General features: G+C 41.0%; 1 protein-coding gene and 1 long non-coding RNA gene across 5 annotated transcripts in view; one reads left to right on the top strand and one right to left on the bottom strand.

Annotated features, from left to right (window-relative positions):
* LOC144588873 (uncharacterized) overlaps positions 1-19024 on the top strand; it is a 550407-nt gene that overhangs the window by 340142 nt on the left and 191241 nt on the right. The window lies entirely within an intron of this gene.
* SOAT1 (sterol O-acyltransferase 1) overlaps positions 5536-19024 on the bottom strand; it is a 32555-nt gene continuing 19066 nt past the window's right edge. For all 4 annotated transcript variants that reach the window (XM_020789725.3, XM_020789727.3, XM_072998161.2 and 1 more), the window contains 9 exons: positions 16527-16605; positions 15461-15542; positions 13668-13713; positions 13182-13311; positions 12473-12570; positions 11435-11533; positions 11066-11201; positions 7116-7261; positions 5536-6463 (listed from right to left, as the gene is read on the bottom strand). In XM_020789725.3, the coding sequence (XP_020645384.3) occupies positions 6407-6463; positions 7116-7261; positions 11066-11201; positions 11435-11533; positions 12473-12570; positions 13182-13311; positions 13668-13713; positions 15461-15542; positions 16527-16605 (873 nt within the window). In that variant the 3' untranslated portion in view covers positions 5536-6406. The remainder of the gene's footprint in view (positions 6464-7115; positions 7262-11065; positions 11202-11434; positions 11534-12472; positions 12571-13181; positions 13312-13667; positions 13714-15460; positions 15543-16526; positions 16606-19024) is intronic.

Here is a 19024-nt window from a genome sequence, read left to right as displayed (position 1 = left end):
CAGAGGCAATTAGTGTGAAAATTGTGTTTTCCAAAAACAAACAAAGCTCCAGTTTTGGGCGGCATGCAGCTGATCCTGGAATATATTTCCATGGGAAACTTTCAACAGTACCCTAATTCTGTCTCTTAAATGGCAAATCTGTCTCTCTATTTTGCCAGTATGTACAGGTGTTTTATTACAGATCCAGACAGATTTGGCATAAAGAAGTTGGATGTCCTCTCTGCATTGAATCTGAAATATAATTTTACTGCTGATGGTTTGCTGTATTTTTTCAGTGGCTCTTCCCCCCCTCCTAACACAATGTCTGTGTGCTTCCACATTCCGGAATTCTCAAAAAGAAAAACTACTGGTAGAGGGTAGAGAGGTGTAAGAAACTCATTCATGGTTACAGGAAGTGATTGATTTATTTTTTCCAAAGGTGTGATAGAGAACAGGGCGTAGGCAGCTTTCTTGGTTTTTCAAGACACATGAGCACAATTGAGCAAAAGATAACAGTGAGGTGTAGTAACTCCACCAGCATGGTGAGGAAAATAGATTAGGTATACACTATCATATAAGGGGAAAATATGAACTGTTGCGATGTGACAGATTGAATGTAAACTCTTCGCCTTTGGCCCATTGGCTAGAGGGATAGAAAGTAAAAATTGCATCGGGTATATAAGATGTGTTTACTTGGAAAACTTTTAGAGACAACACCCTGTGAGGTCGTGCTCTCTCCATGCTTGCAAACATGAAATCAACACTCGCTGTGTTCTTTCAAGTTGTGTGCTTCTTTAATGTACATAACAGTGGTGCTACTAAATATTAAGGATGCCAATAATTTTGGCCAGTGCATTTTTGGGTTTCTATGTGGGATTGTATCAGATTTGACTTTTCTTCTACTTTTTGTGTTGTTCCAAGGCAAACCAAAGAAACAAACATGTGAGTACCAAAACATTTGCAACTACAACAATTTTCTGAGAGAAGGGTTGCATTTTCTGCCAGAATTGCAAGGGTGCCAATATTTTGGTCATGACTGTGTTTACAATATCAAAGAATGCTTTACTTCAGCTCTTTTACAAAGCAATGATATTCTGCATAAGAAGAGGAGTAGCATGTTGGCGTACGTTGCTGTATTTGCTTAGGTAAAAATTCAGATATTGGAAGGTTACAATTCATTCATGGTTTGGGTGTATCTGTGTGGATTTGAATTTGCTTACTTTTGAGGTACGTACAGCTTAAACCATTGCTTTTTTTCTAAATTGAAGTCCACCACCACCCTTCGGGAATGTGGCATTCTTCCTTAATATCACCGTGATAGGCAACAACTGGTGTGTGGGTGTGTATTAGTTCCAACAATACTTTTGGAGGCCAACAGAAGTGGATAGTAGATGAATTCGGGGCCATGGGAAAGCATGGGAAAACAATTACAGTATTGTGTTAAAAGCTTTCGATACTGGGGGAAGGCATTAATTTGTTTCCAACAATCTCAACAGCCATCTGCCCCATGGTGCAGTGGTAACATTACAGTACTGCAGTCAAGCCTCCAACCTGAGATTGACCCTGATGAATTCTGATAGGATGGCTTGCAAAGAGAGACTTTACCTCCTGTCCTAACAAACTTGATTAAAATGTTGAGATACAGAGACTTTGTTTGAGCCCACACTTCTGAGATTCTGCTGAAGAGCAGTTTTCATTAAAAATCTGTTCCCCAACATTCAGCAGATTGTAGGCTGCAGGGGAAATGGACCACATATAATCCACTTGCTGTCTTCATGCATTACAGTCACTGAAAAATCTGAATGAACAACCAGTATTTATTCTGATGTTGACATGCACTGTTGCCTTTTTATCTAATTGAATGTCAGAATTAGAGATCAGGTTATTTGTATACGAATATCCCCCCCACAGGTGGAAATAATGAGGGTCCTGCCCCATGGGGGCGGACTGTCCACTCTTTCTCGCCGCTGACACAATGGATTAGCCACTGGCAGGAGGCGGGATGACAAGCCTCTCTGCCAGGTTGCAGAATGGCTAATCCATTGCAGACAACGAAGCGATAGGAAGCTTGCGTCGTCCGGCCCCAGGGAGCTGGACCTCATTATTTCAACCTGTGGGGGGCCATTTGTATACGAATACCCCCATCTCTAGTCAGAATGTATTTTGACAGAAGTTTGCTTCAGCAGGGCTCTACTTCTTAGGAGAAGTTTAATGGAAAAACAGAACATACATGTATATGCCCAGGGGCAGTAGCTGAGTAGATATTTAATTGCAATGATCAACTGAAGCAAAATAAATAAATAAATAAATAAATAAATAAATAAGATCAGTCACACCTTAAAGCTTCTCAGCACTTTGATTCAACAACAAAAATACTTTATGCAAAAGCAAAAGTGGAACTGAAGTTCAGACCTTAGCTGACATTACTAAAAGCTAGAGTATCTTTACCATTAACTGCTAGTGGCCTAGCCTAAGTACTTAGCAATTCTAAGCACCAACAGCATCCATCTGCAGAGGCAATGTCCAGAATCCAGTTTTGGGGCCATGTGGGGATTTAAACAGCTCCTACCAAAGGAAGCTTTGGCACCTGTTGCTTCATCTCCGTCAGTTCTTCCCGCTGGAACCCCTGGCCCGCCCACTCTTTCAAAAGAACCCAATCACAACCTCTAAAGTACAAACAGTTCCCAGAAAAGACAATTTATTTGAAAAGTTACCAAATTTTATTCTATAGCTGAAGTTCAGGTAGTTTCCTCAACAATTGGCAGAAAAAAAGTAGAATGAATGAAAGCTGGATGGATGTCTGAGAAACAAATTCACCTTCACACAAGGGCTGAAAAATCCGCCAATGGAAGGGCTAGGGTAGTGGGGTAGGAAATCCTGACACTTCAGCAAGTGACAAGTTGGATTTTAGTGCAAACATATGCCTTATTTGGAGAGTACACAAAGTATTGGTCAAAGTTCAGATAGCAAAAATTCTCTCCTCTTCCTTCTTCAAAAATTGATAATATTTTGATGATTTTTAACAGAGACAGAATAGGTATTATATTTGACTTTGGGCATATTTCAAATACTTTTCATGATAGTCAACTTATATTTTATCTTTCATCATTCAGAACAGTGACATCAATTGATGAAGTCAAATCCACATTAGATAAAGCTTCCTGTAAATAAGTGGCTGCAAGTTCAGACTCACCCAGATCACACACATTATTGTCTAATTAATATGGATTGCTCACAATGTACAATTTACACAATATGAAAATGAAAGGTAATAAACAGGCAACTGGGTTCAGTTTGTCAAACACAAACCAGAATCTTCAGTTGTGCTTCCTTTTCACATATTCTGTCTGGTGGACAGTCCATCCACATTTATGCAGCACCTTTGTAAAGAGTTCACATCCACAGACTTCTGTGCTATCAATTTCCAAGTTAATTGGCATTAAAGTCAAAATTAAAGGCAGAAATGCAAAATATAATCAGAATCATCATTAGCATCTTAAACAAGAGGTTGGGATGTGTCGGTGATAGCATTAACACACTAAATCAGAAAAAAGTACCATTTACATATTATTATGAGCAGCATGAAGGGGACGTGGTGGCGCTGCAGGCTAAACCGCAGAAGCCTGTGCTGCAGGGTCAGAAGACCAAGCAGTCGTAAGATCGAATCCACGCGACGGAGTGAGCTCCCATCGCTTTGTCCCAGCTCCTGCCAACCTAGCGATTCGAAAACATGCAAGTAGATAAATAGGGACCACCTCGGTGGGAAGGTAACAGCGTTCCGTGTCTAAGTCGCACTGGCCATGTGACCACGGAAGATTGTCTTCGGACAAAACGCTGGCTCTATGGCTTGGAAACGGGGATGAGCACCGCCCCCTAGAGTCCAACACGACTGGACAAAAATTGTCAAGGGGAACCTTTACCTTTACCTTATGAGCAGCATGAAAAATGTTTAACAGTGTAGTGACAGTGCAATGTTTTAAATTCTTAACCGTTTGGGCAGCCCAGCCATATAGGATTTTCTCAGTTCAAGACATTTACAAATGACAGGAAGGCAGTAAGATGAAACTGAGATGAACCTATCCCCCAGTCAAATATTGAGGGCATATTTGAGGCTGCCAGTTTGTCTGGGAGCTGAAACTACAATTCTCAAATATAAAAAACACAGACACATGCCGACAGAAATACGTAAGCTCGGGAGTCTAACAATACTCCAGTTAAAGATTGTGGCCTGTGCTTCCACCATCCTTTATTCTGTCAAGTGGACTGTCTGCATATTCTACTGTTTGCCATGGCCAGCACTCCTCCTCACCTTTTCTCTCTTCTATATGCCCCAGAGAGGTAGATGAGGCCCCAAGGTCTCCAGCTGCTGATGTCTAGCATAAAAAAATTCTGGAAATATGTTTGGATCCAACTTGACAGTAGAAAAATTGGAATACTGTTCATTAGTGAAAAAAGATTTATTTTAGAACAACTTAAATTTGGTGTACTTTGTTCTTAACTGTTCCTTGATTTGCCATATACTGTAAAACACCAATAGATGTGTAAAACTCTAGTGTTTGGGTTTTTTTCAAATAAATCTAGCATTAATCTTTGGGAGGGTTCAGTTTGAAAACAACTTCTGTTAAATGCAGAAAGTTTTCAGGGTCCAGTTTGTAATACATACATTTTTTAAACTGAAAGCTTACACTTTACTTCAGACATCCAACTTTTAGGAAATACATTTGGTCAGAATGGCCTCCAGAGCAGGGAACAGACTTTTAGAATAAACTGTATGCCTCTTGAAGGAGAAGGTGCTATGGCTATGGGTTGGAACTGGCTCACAAATAAAACGTATCATGTGACTAATAGCCCAAAAGAACCATTATCAGGGAATGGGCAGGCATATTATGAACCAATGGAAGCATCCCTCCTGATGCAAATAGTTGTGCAGTGTCTTCTGATAAGGACCATAGTGGCAGAACCGGGCGCGGGGTGGGAGACACCCAAAACTCACAGTTTTATGACCAACATTAAGTTTGGCTTTCAGCTAGAAGAGGAGATTACAAGAAAATCCTTTACACATTTTTTTCATTAAATGGGAATGCTGAAGCCTCTAGTGATTAGAGTACCCACTTTTATTAGAGAAATGATCCCAAAAATAAAGCTTTCAGAATCCCAGAATGCTATCTTGATCATAATGCAGCCCACAAAACTGCCAGTTATCCCTACCACACAGTATGAAAGTTGTTCATCATTCAATGCATCTGCTGTTTAAATTTACATTTTATTATAGTACTTAATGGCTGAAATCCTGTTGCTAAATTTAATAAGTCACAGCTAGACTAGGCCCGTTGAAACAATGGAATGTACGAAAGAGCTAACTCACAAAGCCCCACTGATTCAACGGGCATGTCTAGTTGCAGCTTACTACCCTGAATTTTATATAATTTCAACTGCATTTCAGCCAATGTAATGCTCTCTAGTTTGCTCTATCAGAAGCTATAAGACAGGTGATTATTGTAGTCGTTACTGCCAACATCAAGAGACTTAAGTATCCAAATGAAGTTCCTAAAAGCCTTTCAAGTTAAGATTCTTTTATTTGAAAGAAAAAGAAGAGAATAAAGCTTCAGAACATCAATGCAAAAGTTAGGCACACCTTCCACCCTTTATCTTAAGACAATTAAAACATTCCACAAACATCTGTTGTGGTCGAAATAAAGTTAAGGACGGATAATTCAAAATCACATGCATACATCATGGTTACTTCCACAAAAGAGGATGTACATCCTCTTGCTGTTGCTCCATCCAACACTCACAAAATCACTTACAGGCCCCAAGTGAACTTGGCTGTCCAGCAAGAAATAGTAATCAAAACCCTCACATGTGCTAGAGTTTAGGAAATGTAAGAAACTGCAGAAGTATTGAGTTATCCCTTATATTTTCTATAGCATGGTCCAAATAATAGAAATCCCAGTCTCTTCCTTGAAGAGTCCTCTGGGTGTGCTTCAAGAAGGACAGATAGTTCAACTTTTGGCTCCACTGTATAATCACAATGAAGCATCAAGCAAAATAATACATACAAATACTGTGTGTCTCTCCCATTTCACAGAATGATTGTAGAGGAATGTTATATTCAGATAGGCAAGGCTATTTGAAATCACACAATACTGCCTTTTCGAGAACAGTAAAAGAAGAAAATATTAATACACAGATCAGTATTTGCAATAAGCAAAAATCTTCCCTGGAAATGCATTCACCAGCCTTTCAGTGGGTTTCATGACCAGCATGGAAATGACATGGGTTGGGGCTCCTTACAGAATGAGAACCACCTAAGCTTTCAGCAATCTTAGCTGCCTTGAGTGATAAAATGCAACTATGGGGGACTGTCAAAAGTCTGTTTTTAAAAAACATATTCTGGCCTTGACCACAGGAGAGATGCTAAGAGATTTCAGATCTTCATTTGGCAACTCCAGGAGCGTGGTTTCACATAATCCAGGAATGTGGGCTACAAAACACAAAAAGAACAACAGTGATAGACAACAAACACTGGATGCACTGTCTTCCCTATTATTTTCTTCTAAACTACCCTGTCTCAAATCACTGCATGAATAAAATTCTTCTCACCTGGTAGCAAAATGAACAAATTGCCAGTGGTGAAGACAAAGAATTTATGGGCAGGCCAAGGACACATGTCTTCTCCAGGCTAGTAGGAGTCTCCACAGGCTGACATCAGAACTAGAGGAAACTCTGTTTCCCATGGAAACTCTGAGGCTGTCTTCTCTTCGAGGGAGCCTCACCATGATCTCTAACCCTCAACTCAGTGACTCCTCCATGTCAAACACAACTACTGCTAACCTGTGTGTACATTGAGGTAGCAGTTCTATCTGGCTCCACCTGTTGTAAGGCTTCAACAGGTCTCTGCACCATAGAGGTCTCCATGAGAGGCAAATCTCTCCACCAATGCAATTTTTTCCCCTATTCTTATTAAGGATTTCAAATTCAAATATGACAAAAAGCCAAAATCAGAACGCAAATCTTTAAAATGTGAATTTTATATAATTTCAATTTTATATTTAAATGTTGGGCTTCATATTCATGGCCCTAAATAGCAGTTCAGCCCAGTTCTCCTTATTTATCATTACAGTGGGGTTACTTACATTTTTCAAAGGACAATACTGATGGGCATACCACTCCTGGCTATAAAGACACAGAATGATGCCATGGCCAAGGAAGAGTAAAGTCCACATGATCACATTCCAAATGGGGCCTTTCCGACCGTCATGGAGCACAAAGTTGAACGCTACTAAAGAGAAAAATATATACAAAATGCATCAGCTTAGGACATAAGCAGCATTCTCCCCTTCTTCCCTATTTAACAATGTGCCCATCACTTTGATACGGCACACATTGTCTTGTAGAATGGCTCTCAATGATACTCTGGAGTAAAGCAAGCAAGTCAGTAGACTCTATTTGGTGACACCACTAAAGTGTGTCCCATTCCTTTGAAGCAAAGGTCTGAATGTTCAGCTAACTCAGTGGGTGACAGACTGTAGTGTTTTCAGAGAAATTAGTGGAAGACACTTCTTGCTATGAGAGAAAGTTGTGGAATCTGCCACCAGATGCTGGCAAAGGCAATGCCCAACATCAACTTGGCAGTGGAAACACTGCCCAATGGGAGGGGGGAGGACAGTCACCCGAAGAGCTCCAAAAACCTGGAAATTATTGTGATGCCTTAAGACAATAACAAACTGCATGAGTCAGAGTATTTGTACTACCTTATTAATCTACACAAAAGGCTAAAAGATATGATACTGGAAAATGGGCCCCTCATGTCGGAAGGCGTCCACCATGCTACTGAGGAAGAGCAGAGGACAAGTACAAGTAGCTCCAGAGCTAATGAAGTGGTTGGGCCAAAGCCAAAAGGATGCTGAGCTGCGGACGCACCTGGAATTGAAAGGAAAGTCTGATGCTGAAAAAAAAACTGCATAGGAACCTGGAATGTAAGATCTATGAACTTTGGTAAGCTGGATGTGGTCAAACAGGCGATGGCAAGAATAAACATTGACATCCTGGGCATCAGTGAACTAAAATGGGCAGGAATGGGCAAATTCAATTCAGATAATTATCATATCTACTATTGTGGGCAAGAATCCTGTAGAAGAAATGGAGTAGCCCTCACAGTCAACAAAACAGTGGGAAAAGCTGTACAGGGATACAATGTCAAAAATGATAGAATGATTTCAATACGAATCCAACCTTTCAACATCACAGTAATCCAAGTTTATGCACCAGCCACCAATGATGAAGAAACTGAAATCGACCAATTCTATGAAGACTTACAACACCTTCTAGAACTGACATCAAAGAAAGATGTTCTTCTCATTATAGGGGACTGGAAGGCTAAAGTAGGGAGTCAAGAGATAAAAGGAACAACAGGTAAGTTTGGCCTTGGAGTTCAAAACGAAGCAGGGCAAAGGCTAATAGAGTTTTGTCAAGAGAACAAGCTGGCCATCACAAACACTCTTTTCCAACAACACAAGAGGCGACTCTACAAATGGAAATCACCAGATGGGCAATACCGAAATCAGATTGATTATATTCTCTGCAGCCAAAGATGGAGAAGCTCAATACAGTCAGCAAAAACAAGACCTGGAGTTGATTGTGGCTCTGATCATCAGCTTCTTATAGCAAAATTCAAGCTTAAACTGAAGAAAGTAGAAAAAACCACTAGGCTAGTCAGGTATAATCTAAAGCAAATCCTTATGAATACACAGTGGAAGTGAAGAACAGATTTAAGGAACTCGATTTGGTGGACAGAGTGCCTGAAGAACTATGGGTGGAGGCTTGTAACATTGTACAGGAGGCAGCAATAAAAACCATCCCAAAGAAAAGGAAATGCAAGAAAGCAACGTAGCTGTCTAACGAGGCCTTACAAATAGCAGAGAAGACAAGGGAAACAAAATGCAAGGGAGATTGGGAAAGTTACAGAAAATTGAATGCAGACAATGAACAGTGCAAAGGAATAGGGGGAAAAAATAGAAAGGGGAAAACCAGAGATCTGTTCAAAAAAATTGGAGGTATTAAAGGAACATTTTGTGCAAAGATTGACATAATAAAGGACAAAAATGGGAGGGACCTCACAGAAGCAGAAGACATCAAGAAGAGGTGGCAAGAATACACAGAGGAATTATACCAGAAAGATTTAGATATCCCTGACAACACAGATAGTGTGGTTGCTGACCTTGAGCCAGACATCCTGGAGAGTGAAGTCAAGTAGGCCTTAGAAAGCATGGCTAACAACAAGGCCAGTGGAGGTGATGGCATTCCAGTTGAACTATTTAAAATCTTAAAGGATGATGCTGTTAAGGTGCTACATTCAATATGCCAACAAGTTTGGAAAACTCAACAGTGGCCAGAGGACTGGAAAAGATCAGTCTACATCCCAATCCCAAAGAAGGGCAGTGCCAAAGAATGCTCCAACTACTTTACAACTGCGCTCATTTCACACGCTAGCAAGGTTATGCTCAAAATCCTCCAAGGCAGGCTTCAGCAGTATGTGGACCGAGAATTCCAAGAAGTACAAGCTGGATTTCGAAGGGGCAGAGGAACTAGAGACCAAATTGCTAACATACGCTGGATTATGGAGAAAGCCAGAAAGTTCCAGAAAAAAATCTACTTCATTGACTATGCAAAAGCCTTTGACTGTGTGGACCACAGCAAACTATGGCAAGTTGTTAAAGAAATGGAAGTGTCTGACCACCTTATCTGTCTGCTGAGAAATCTATACGTGGGACAGGAAGCAACAGTTAGAACTGGATATGGAAAAACTGATTGGTTCAAAATTGGGAAAGGAATACGTCAAGGCTGTATATTATCCCCCGGCTTATTTAACTTACATGCAGAATACATGAGGTGAAAGGCCTGACTGGAGGAATCCCAAAACGGAATTAAGATTGCCGAAAGAAATATCAACAACCTCAGATATGCAGATGATGCCACTCTGATGGTAGAAAGTGCGGAGGAATTAAGGAACCTCTTAATGAGGGTGAAAAAGTAGAGTGCATAAAATGGTCTGAAGGTCAAAAACTAAGATCATGGCCACTGGTCCCATCACCTCCTGGCAAATAGAAGGGGAAGATATGGAGGCAGTGACAGATTTTACTTTCCGGGGCTCCATGATCACTGCAGATGGTGACAGCAGCCATTAAATTAAAAGATGCCTGCTTCTCGGGAGGAAAGCAATGACAAACCTTGACAGCATCTTAAAAAGCAGAGACATCACCTTGCTGACAAAGGTCCACATAGTCAAAGCTATGTTTTTTCCAGTAGTGATGTATGGAAGTGAGAGCTGGACCATAAAGAAGGCTGACCGTCGAAGAATTGATGCTTTTGAATTGTGGTGCTGGAGGAGGCTCTTGAGAGTCCCGTGGATTACAAAGAGAACACACCTCTCCATTTTGAAGGAAATCAACCCTGAGTGCTCACTGGAAGGACAGATCCTGAAGCTGAGGCTCCAATACTTTGGCCATCTCATGAGAAGAGAAGACTCCCTGGAAAAGACCCTGATGTTAGAAAGTGTGAAGGCAAGAGGAGAAGGGGACGACAGAGGACGAGATGGATGGACAGTGTCACTGAAGCGACCAACATGAATTTGACCCAACTCCGGCAGGCAGTGGAAAACAGGAGGGCCTGGCGTGCTCTGGTCCATGGGGTCACGAAGAGTCGGACATGACTTAACGACTAAACAACAACAATTAAACTACACAACCCTTGTAACATAGTAAATTAACTTAAAAAGGGACACTGACCAGTACACAATCTGGGTTCTGTGTTACATGGAGGGAAAATGCCAACAATGCTCCAAAGGCTAGGCAGAAAGATATTATGAGAAGGACGAGCAAGCTCCTTCATTTCTTCCCTTGTATTGCCTTCTTCTGCTTCTTGCCTATCACAGAGCTCCTGAACAAAGCTTGGGGAGATACTCTTCACATCCTACCAGTGGCATGCCCTAATTCAAGCAAGTATCTACACAAGAGGATTAAGGAAAAAGGGAGTCATTCAGGACATTCTGCCAATACTACTGCTGGAAAGTATATTTGGTACTTACTTCCGAAACCCATGTAGATGCAGAAGAGGACTGGATAAAAGTAACCAAAACAAACATCGAGGACGTATTCATGCACAATAGCAGAAACAGTGAAGACTAACAGCATTGCAGCCGCCTTGAATTTTTTTCCAAAGAACTGGCCAAGACAGGGAAAGAAAGAGGGGAAGTGAATCAATGAGACAATGCCAACAAACATTCTGTGAACAGCTATTAATTGCCTGTTCATTACACGTGCAAATGCAGGCTTCTATATCTTTGCCTTTTTCTCACTTGGAAATGCTACTGTGAATTTTTTTCCCAGGCCTATGAAGAAAGCTGTACTATTTATCCAATGTGATTAAAAGAGGGCTTTAACGGGTTGCTGCTTACCCAAAGGAAATCCCTGTATACATAATAATACAACCAGTCATGTACCACCACATTCCAAGTTCGGTAAAAGTTGGCAAAAGATGTTGAATTCCACCAGTCCTGTAAGAGGGAAGGAGGGGGTGTCAGACAAGTACAGACCTGAGAATCACAGTGCCAATTATGGCCTGGCTATTCAAATATTTTTCCAAGCAGTGCAACATCCATATCTGTATTTGTTTAATTCAAGAGTACATTTCAGTGTGTATGTCTAATCTATTCTAGTTCATTTGTAATCACCACCACCTGCATCCTTCTTCCTCACAACTCCCCTAAGTAATTCATGTTGTAATTAGAGATGAGCATGAACCACTGGTTTATGCAGTTAATTTACTGGCCAAATAAGTGTTCAGCACTTCCAAGCCTCACCTCCTCTGGTGGATGCCCACTTGGAGGGAGCAAGTCAGCTTTCCTGCCTCAGCTCCTCTGGGCACTGCCTCCAGTAGTTTATGCCCATCTCCAATTATATTGTTTGTAGCTAATTCTCAAAGGCTTAAATCCAGTTTTGCCAAGGCTAATTCAAATGACATTAAAAGGAAAGCACTTCCATGGAGAAACAAGCCTGAAAAATACACTCATAAAATGAAAATACAGCTGCTGGTCAAAGTTTGAAATCTATTTCTGCTTCTGTCCTCTAGGCAGCACAAGTTGACCATCACTGGCCTGGAGCAAAAGCAGCAATTTCAGAACCAGCCTTTACAATCACTTGGAATGTGGACATTCGAAGGCTCCAGTATTTATCAACATAGACAAAACATTGTAAAGCAGTTCTGCTAATTTATAAAAACTGCCCCACTGCAGTTTACATTGCTGTTTATGTCATCAAATGTCTGATAGGGCAGAGAAGCCTTTGCTTAGTGGTATATCAGTATAGCGCATTCAACATTTCTGTAAGTGAACATTTAGCATCTCCTCCCCTGCCTCTTCAATTTTGTGCTAGGGAACTGTAAGCAAAAGCTTTAGAAAACAGCATCAAGGCTATGGGTCTTGTACCTCACTTACCTTATAGAACATTCTGTCTCCAAAACACAACATCTCAGCAAAAGCATTAAGCCAGCAGTGAAGAAATGAAAAAAAGACCAGGAGCAAAATCAACACACCTGGGAAAGCAAAAACAAAACATTACTGCATTTGCATCATAACACTAATGTATTGCAGTAAAGGAGGAAACGACTGTGCACAACCCCACATCGAACTAAAACATAATGGATGAAGAAGGTTCATATATATTTATATACTACAAATATACACAAATATTGCTAAGGATGATTTTACAAAGTACATTCTTGGGGAATAGCCTAAAAGATTGAGCTTGATTGATCTGTGTCATTCACCTTTAGGGTTTTTTCCGTATTCTTTCAGTAACAGAAATTTTGGTAGACTGCAGCGCTAGGAGCTGAACCAAGGACAAAGTCCAACAATTATTGCTCCATTCATTTCTTGCCAAGGTTTGCTACTATTACAGCTGTCATCATACTGATTGAAACCGTTGGACCGTTGGTCCAGATAGGCGGGATAAAAATCAGTCAATCAATCAATCAATCAATCAATCAATCAATCAATCAATCAATCAATCAATCAAATAAATAAATAAATAAATAAATAAATAAATAAATAAATAAATAAAATAAATAAAAAGGCACAAAACCTGTCCCCTATCCCTACACCCAACCTATAAAATTATTTTTAAAAAAGGCACAAAAGAACTCACCTGGAAGAATGGAGTTGAAAATGCAAAGGACCAGACCTCGTAGATTGAAGTTCTCCTGACTGTAATTCCGATATATAGGAATACAGAGTCGCACAAAGATGTAGTAAGCATAAAAGAGAGAACCAAGTACCTGGACGGGGGAAGGGGGGGGGGAAAGAACTATTCACTATAAAAGCAACATTAAAAAGTAGTGTCATACCAGTTGTCAAGGTTCATAGATCTACACTACAAATGGGGAATCATGCCAGTCTACTTAGAAGTAATTACTTTCTTCAGAATCTGGCTGCAGTTACATCAATCAAACATCAAAAGCAGCTAGATTTAAACCAAGCCCTGCCTTTTGAATATTTTAAGGTTTCCTGGAAGATATAAGCAGACAAGGAGAAAAGAAATCAAGCCACAAATACCTAAGGAAGCAGCCAGCTTTGGCCAGTTTTTCCACTAGCTATCTCTCTCGTTGTTGCTCTACCAAAAATAATTACTAACCTGTGCAAACTTAGTAGCTACATAGCTCCATCTTCTTGTGGGAGTCCTGAAAAAAAAAGTGAGGCTGCAGCATTACTAAGTGAATTTTGGACTGGGCTGTCAACAATCCAATATCTGTTTTAGTACAAACAAAATACAATAATTTTAATGAAATCTTACTGTAGGGAAATCTAGTTTATCTCTATGACTTCATTCAATTTGCATGGTAGATTCTAAATTGGGTTGTTGCATATTTATTGCTGATATGCTTGCTATTAAAAACACCAGTGCAAGAAAAGAGAAATAAATGAGGGTAGTAGGGACTGCTACTGGGGGAATGGAACAAAGCTCTGGGAGACATATAGACAAACCTAAAATACAGAAAACAAATATGTAAAGCCAAACTCTGGTTTTGTGTGTGTTAAATCAGCATCACAAACAAGAGGACTAGCAGCATTTAAAAAAACACAAACTAGCAAGACTCAACACTTGCTGTACTCCCCGTCAAGACACTGGGCATTCAAGTCAAGCCATGCCATGAGATTTGTTTCAAAAATTGTCAAGTTTCATGACAGTTAGCTGTATTTGTAAAATGTCCACACAGTCCTGCCTCAAGAACAGTAAGAAATTATATCAGTTCAGTGCTAGAGCAAGAACAACTGCTATTGCATTTCACAACCCCAATTCATTACGAGAAGCCTCTAGTCCTTTTTCTGTCATTCTGCTAAATTCACAGCTGATTCAAATATTTCAAAAAAAAGTTTGACAACCTTTGTGGGGCTAAAGCACTTCATAAAAGGGAGAAGAGCTTTCTATTGGAACTTATCCTTATATCAAAAAGTCATACTTGTGAAAGGAACTTTCCAAAGCTGCGCAAGAAGTCCCCATTTTAGGGGGGAAATCAGTCAAGAGAGGAAGTGAAAGCCTGATGCACTGCTTTCTGTTTGTGGAGGCATTCAAATATAGAATGTCCCCTTTCAACACAGAGAAAATGCTATCTCCTCCTCCTACATACTGAAATCAGCATTCTTGTGAGTATTATTCCTCAAACTTTTCTAGGTCTAGTTCAGGCAAGAAACCCGAAACAAGACTTTCACAAGGACACTGATCCTGAGTGCTCCATTTATAGGAGAAATTATCACACACAACTAGCAGCAGGCAGATGTTTGCTGCTCTCATAAAAAGACTGCTCATTCAATGGTTTTTTGTATACGAATATCCTCCCACAGGTGGATACTAAAAGAGTCATCTGGGAGCACATTACACTCACCATGTGATTGATCAGTCTGCTTGTTGGAAATGTTCCTGCCCCCTTCCGGAAACTCAAAAAATGTATCAGCTGCCAAGAGGAGGGGTAAGAGGAAGATAAACAGTGGAACAAAAAAGGGAACCAGGGACTCTCATACTGGAGGAGTGACTTAAGACTCTGTACATCCTGTGAAAAAGGATATCAGAACTCTCAAGAGGCACAGGTCTTACACTGTGGGGTTGCTTTCTCATAGCAGCTCTAACATTTAGACAGGCCCAATGGACAGGGGTGGGAAACGGGTAGCCCTCCAGATGTTGCTGCACTGAATCTCCAATCAACAGCTAGTCAGCACTGTCAATGACGAAAGCTGGTGGAAGTTGCAATCCAAGAGCCAGAGAGCCACAGATTCGACACCCATCATAGTAGATCTAGTGACTGATGAATGTTGAGACCTGGCTATAACTTTGTCAACACACATGCAAGTTGAAATGAAGGGATCTATATAATAAAATATTCTACTATTCTGAGAAGTTAATTCATGCAGGTTTATTCATATTTACATTACCTGGGATAATCATCTCTGTAAATAAGAGTGGGAGCAAAGAGAAAATACAAATATTGAGAAACCCGAGGAAGTTGAAGAGAGTCTGAAAAAGTAAGCAGGAAACAATAATTTAACACCAGGTTATAATATATACTAAAAAATAAAGCCACGATGCCTGTCTCACTTCCTATAATCACCTACTTTATTTATAGGATATACATTAAGCAATAATCATTTTTATCGTAGCAGCACGGTAAAAAAAAGATTGCTTTTTTCTATTCACATCCTATTACTCTTAGCCAATTTCTTTAAAAAGTTATCAAGACTACTTAGAAAGTCTGTGCAAAGATCCACTCTTCCTAGGCTCCCATACAGTGGTGCCTCGCATTACGACGTTAATTCGTTCCAGCGAAATCGCTGTAGAACGAAAACGTCGTAAAGCGAAATTAAAAAGCCCATAGAAACGCATTAAAACCCGTTTAATGCATTCCGATGGGCTTAAAACTCACCGTCCAGCGAAGATCCTCCATAGGGCGGCCATTTTCGCTGCCTGTGCAGCGAGGAATCAGTCCCAGAAAACAGCGGGGGCCATTTTGTTTACCCAGCGGCCATTTTGAAACCGCAATCAGCTGTTCTAAAACCATCATTTTGCGAAGAATTGGTTCCCGAAGCAGGGAACCGATCATCACAAAGCCAAATTCCCCCATAGAAAACATCGTGAAGCGATCACAAAAAGTTCATCGTAATGTGGTTTCATCATTAAACGGAGCGATCGTAAAGCGAGGCACCACTGTATTAAAGAAAATGAAAAATTGCAGTTGGTTATCTTCACCCTCTCAGCAATTATGACAGCTGATACCAATCCAAAGTCTAGGATTATCTGTGATTGACTAAAAGTGTACTGTTACACCAATAAGCCTTAGGACACCAGCAATACAGCAGTCTTGTAGGACACAGAATAATTGTAATGTTGACTGAATCGATAAACCTTTGAATAAGGAACAGATAGCCTATGCTTGGAATAGCAAGAGGACAGGATGTCCTTGTTTATAAAACAACAGAAATCTAGCTGGATAAAATTACTCACTTGACTTCTGAGTGGGACAGGAGACAACTCGAGGAACATTTTCCCTGATTAAAGAGTAGGCTTTCATAATGAAGCGCACCTGCAAGGAGATTTGGAAAAACGAGAAGTCTTTGAAATCTTCAAGAAAATGGTTTTAGCAACAGCTCAAAGAAACAAGGCAAAGGATAAGTTCTCTTTCATTAATTATTGTGGTGATCCCCTAAATGGTGAGTGGGCAGGTGGCTGACTTACAGAATCTAATTTAAAAATAATAAAAACCCAACACTTAGTAAGCAAACTGAGAACTAGGCAAGTCTTGCTGGCAGGGCCAGACTTTCCACCAGGCAAAGTGAGGCAACCTTTAAAAGTGCCAGGTACAGAGTGGCAATAGCAACCACCTCTCCCTCACCCTTGAGGGCCGTCTTCCTTCTCAGCTTGTCCTCACTCTGTAAACCAGCCTGCTGTCCTCAAGTGTGGTAACAGAATGATATTCAGTTACTTCATGCTATAGAAGAGTCAAGTGCCAGTCCACTCTTTTGTTGTTGTTACTGTTGAAGGAATAGAACAAAGTGCCATTTTGTTCATTTCCGTAAGCAGCAGTATGTCTTGGGCTGCTTACTCCCTGAAAAGGGCAAAGGTGCTATCACTGAGAAAACTGTCTTTGTTTAGCACACACTTCATCTCAAGTGGCCATTGAAAGAGAAGGGTTTCAAAAGATGGCCATGTGGATGGGTGGGTGGGTATGCGAGGCGGGGGGAGAGAAAATAAAAACGGCCACAGTGCCACAGAACTGGAGAATAAGCTTTTAAAAGAGAAGGGGGGACTCAGCAAACTACAGGCCGGTTAGCCTAATGTCTGTTCCAGGGAAGATGGTGGAAAGCCTCATCCTAGATAAAATCTTAAAACACATAGAAGAAAAAGCCTTGCTGAGGGAAAATCAGCATGGCTTCTGTAAGGGTAAGTCTTGCCTCATAAACCTTTTAGAATTCTTTGAAAAGGTCAACAGGCATGTGGATGCGGGCAAACCAGTGGATATTGTCTATCTGGATTTCCAGAAGACGTTTGACGCGGTCCCTCACCAAAGACTGCTGAGAAAACTCCACAGTCTTAGGATAAGAGGGCAGTTCCTCTTATGGACTGAGAATTGGTTGAGAACCAGGATACAGAGAGTAGATGTCAATGGGCAGTTTTCACAATGAAGAGAGGTGAAGGGCAGTGTGCCCCAGGGATCTGTCCTAGGACCAGTGCTTTTCAACCTGTTCATCAATGACCTGGAGATCAGGATAAGTAGTGAGGTGGCCAAGTTTGCAGATGACACAAAACTCTTCCGGGTGGTGAAGACCAGAACGGATTGTGAAGAGCTCCAGAAGATCTCTCCAAACTGGGAGAATGGGTGGCAAAATGGCAAATGCATTTTAATGTAAGAAAATGTAAAGTAATGCACATTGGGGCAAAAAAAATCCAAACTTTAGTTATCAGCTAATGGGTTCTGAGCTGTCCATAACGGATCAGGAAAGAGATCTTGGTGTGCTGGTGGACAGCTCGATAAAAGTGTCAACCCAGTGTGTGGTGGCAGTGAAGAAGGCCAATTTCATGCTAGGGATTATTAAAAAGGGGACTGAAAATAAAACAGCCAACATTATAATGTCATTCTACAAAACGCTGGTAAGGCTGCAACTGAAGTATTGCGTCCAGTTCTGGTTGCCGCACCTCAAAAAATACATTGTGGAACTGGAAAAGGTGCAGAAGAGAGTGACTAAAATTATGACTGGGTCGGGCCACCTCCCTTATGAGGAAAGGCTACAACGTTTGGGGCTCTTTAGTCTAGAGAAAAGGTGCCTGGAGGGGACATGACTGAGATATACAGTATAAAATTATGTAGGGGATGGATGAAATGGATAGAGGGAAGCTCTTTTCCCTCTCAAGCAATACCAGAACAAGGGGACGTCCACTCCAATTCAGTGTTGGGAGGGTGAGAAGTATGTGGAACAAAAACGCCCAGAAGTACAAGCTGGATTCCGAAGAGGCAGAGAAACTAGAGACCAAACTGCTAACATGTGCTGGATTATGGAGAAAGCCAGAGTGTTCCAGAAAAACATCTACAGTGGTGCCTCGCATAACGAGCGCACCGTTTAACTACGAATCTGCATAGCAATGCGGATTTTGCAATCGAAAAAGCAATCGCATTGCGATGTTTAGATAGGGTAAACATCACATTGCGATGATCAGTAAGCGTTTCACTTAGCGATCTTCGCATTGCAATGTTTTTAAACAGCTGATCGGCGGTTCCAAAATGGCCGCCGGATGAAGAAAATGGCCACCCGCAGCGGGTTCACGCCGATTCCTCGCTTACCGAGGTGGCGAAAATGGCAGCCGGATTGAGGATTTCTGCTTAGCGGTGAGTTTTGTCCCCATAGGAACGCATTAAACGGAGTTTAATGCGTTCCTATGGGGTTTTTAGCCCCGTATAGCGACGTTTCCGGATAGCGACGTTTTTCCTGGAACGGATTAACGTCTCT

Source organism: Pogona vitticeps, chromosome 4 (assembly GCF_051106095.1).
Source record: "Pogona vitticeps strain Pit_001003342236 chromosome 4, PviZW2.1, whole genome shotgun sequence".
Taxonomy (NCBI): domain Eukaryota; kingdom Metazoa; phylum Chordata; class Lepidosauria; order Squamata; family Agamidae; genus Pogona; species Pogona vitticeps.
Note: the sequence above shows the minus strand (reverse complement) of the source record. Positions and strands in the feature narration are given on the sequence as shown.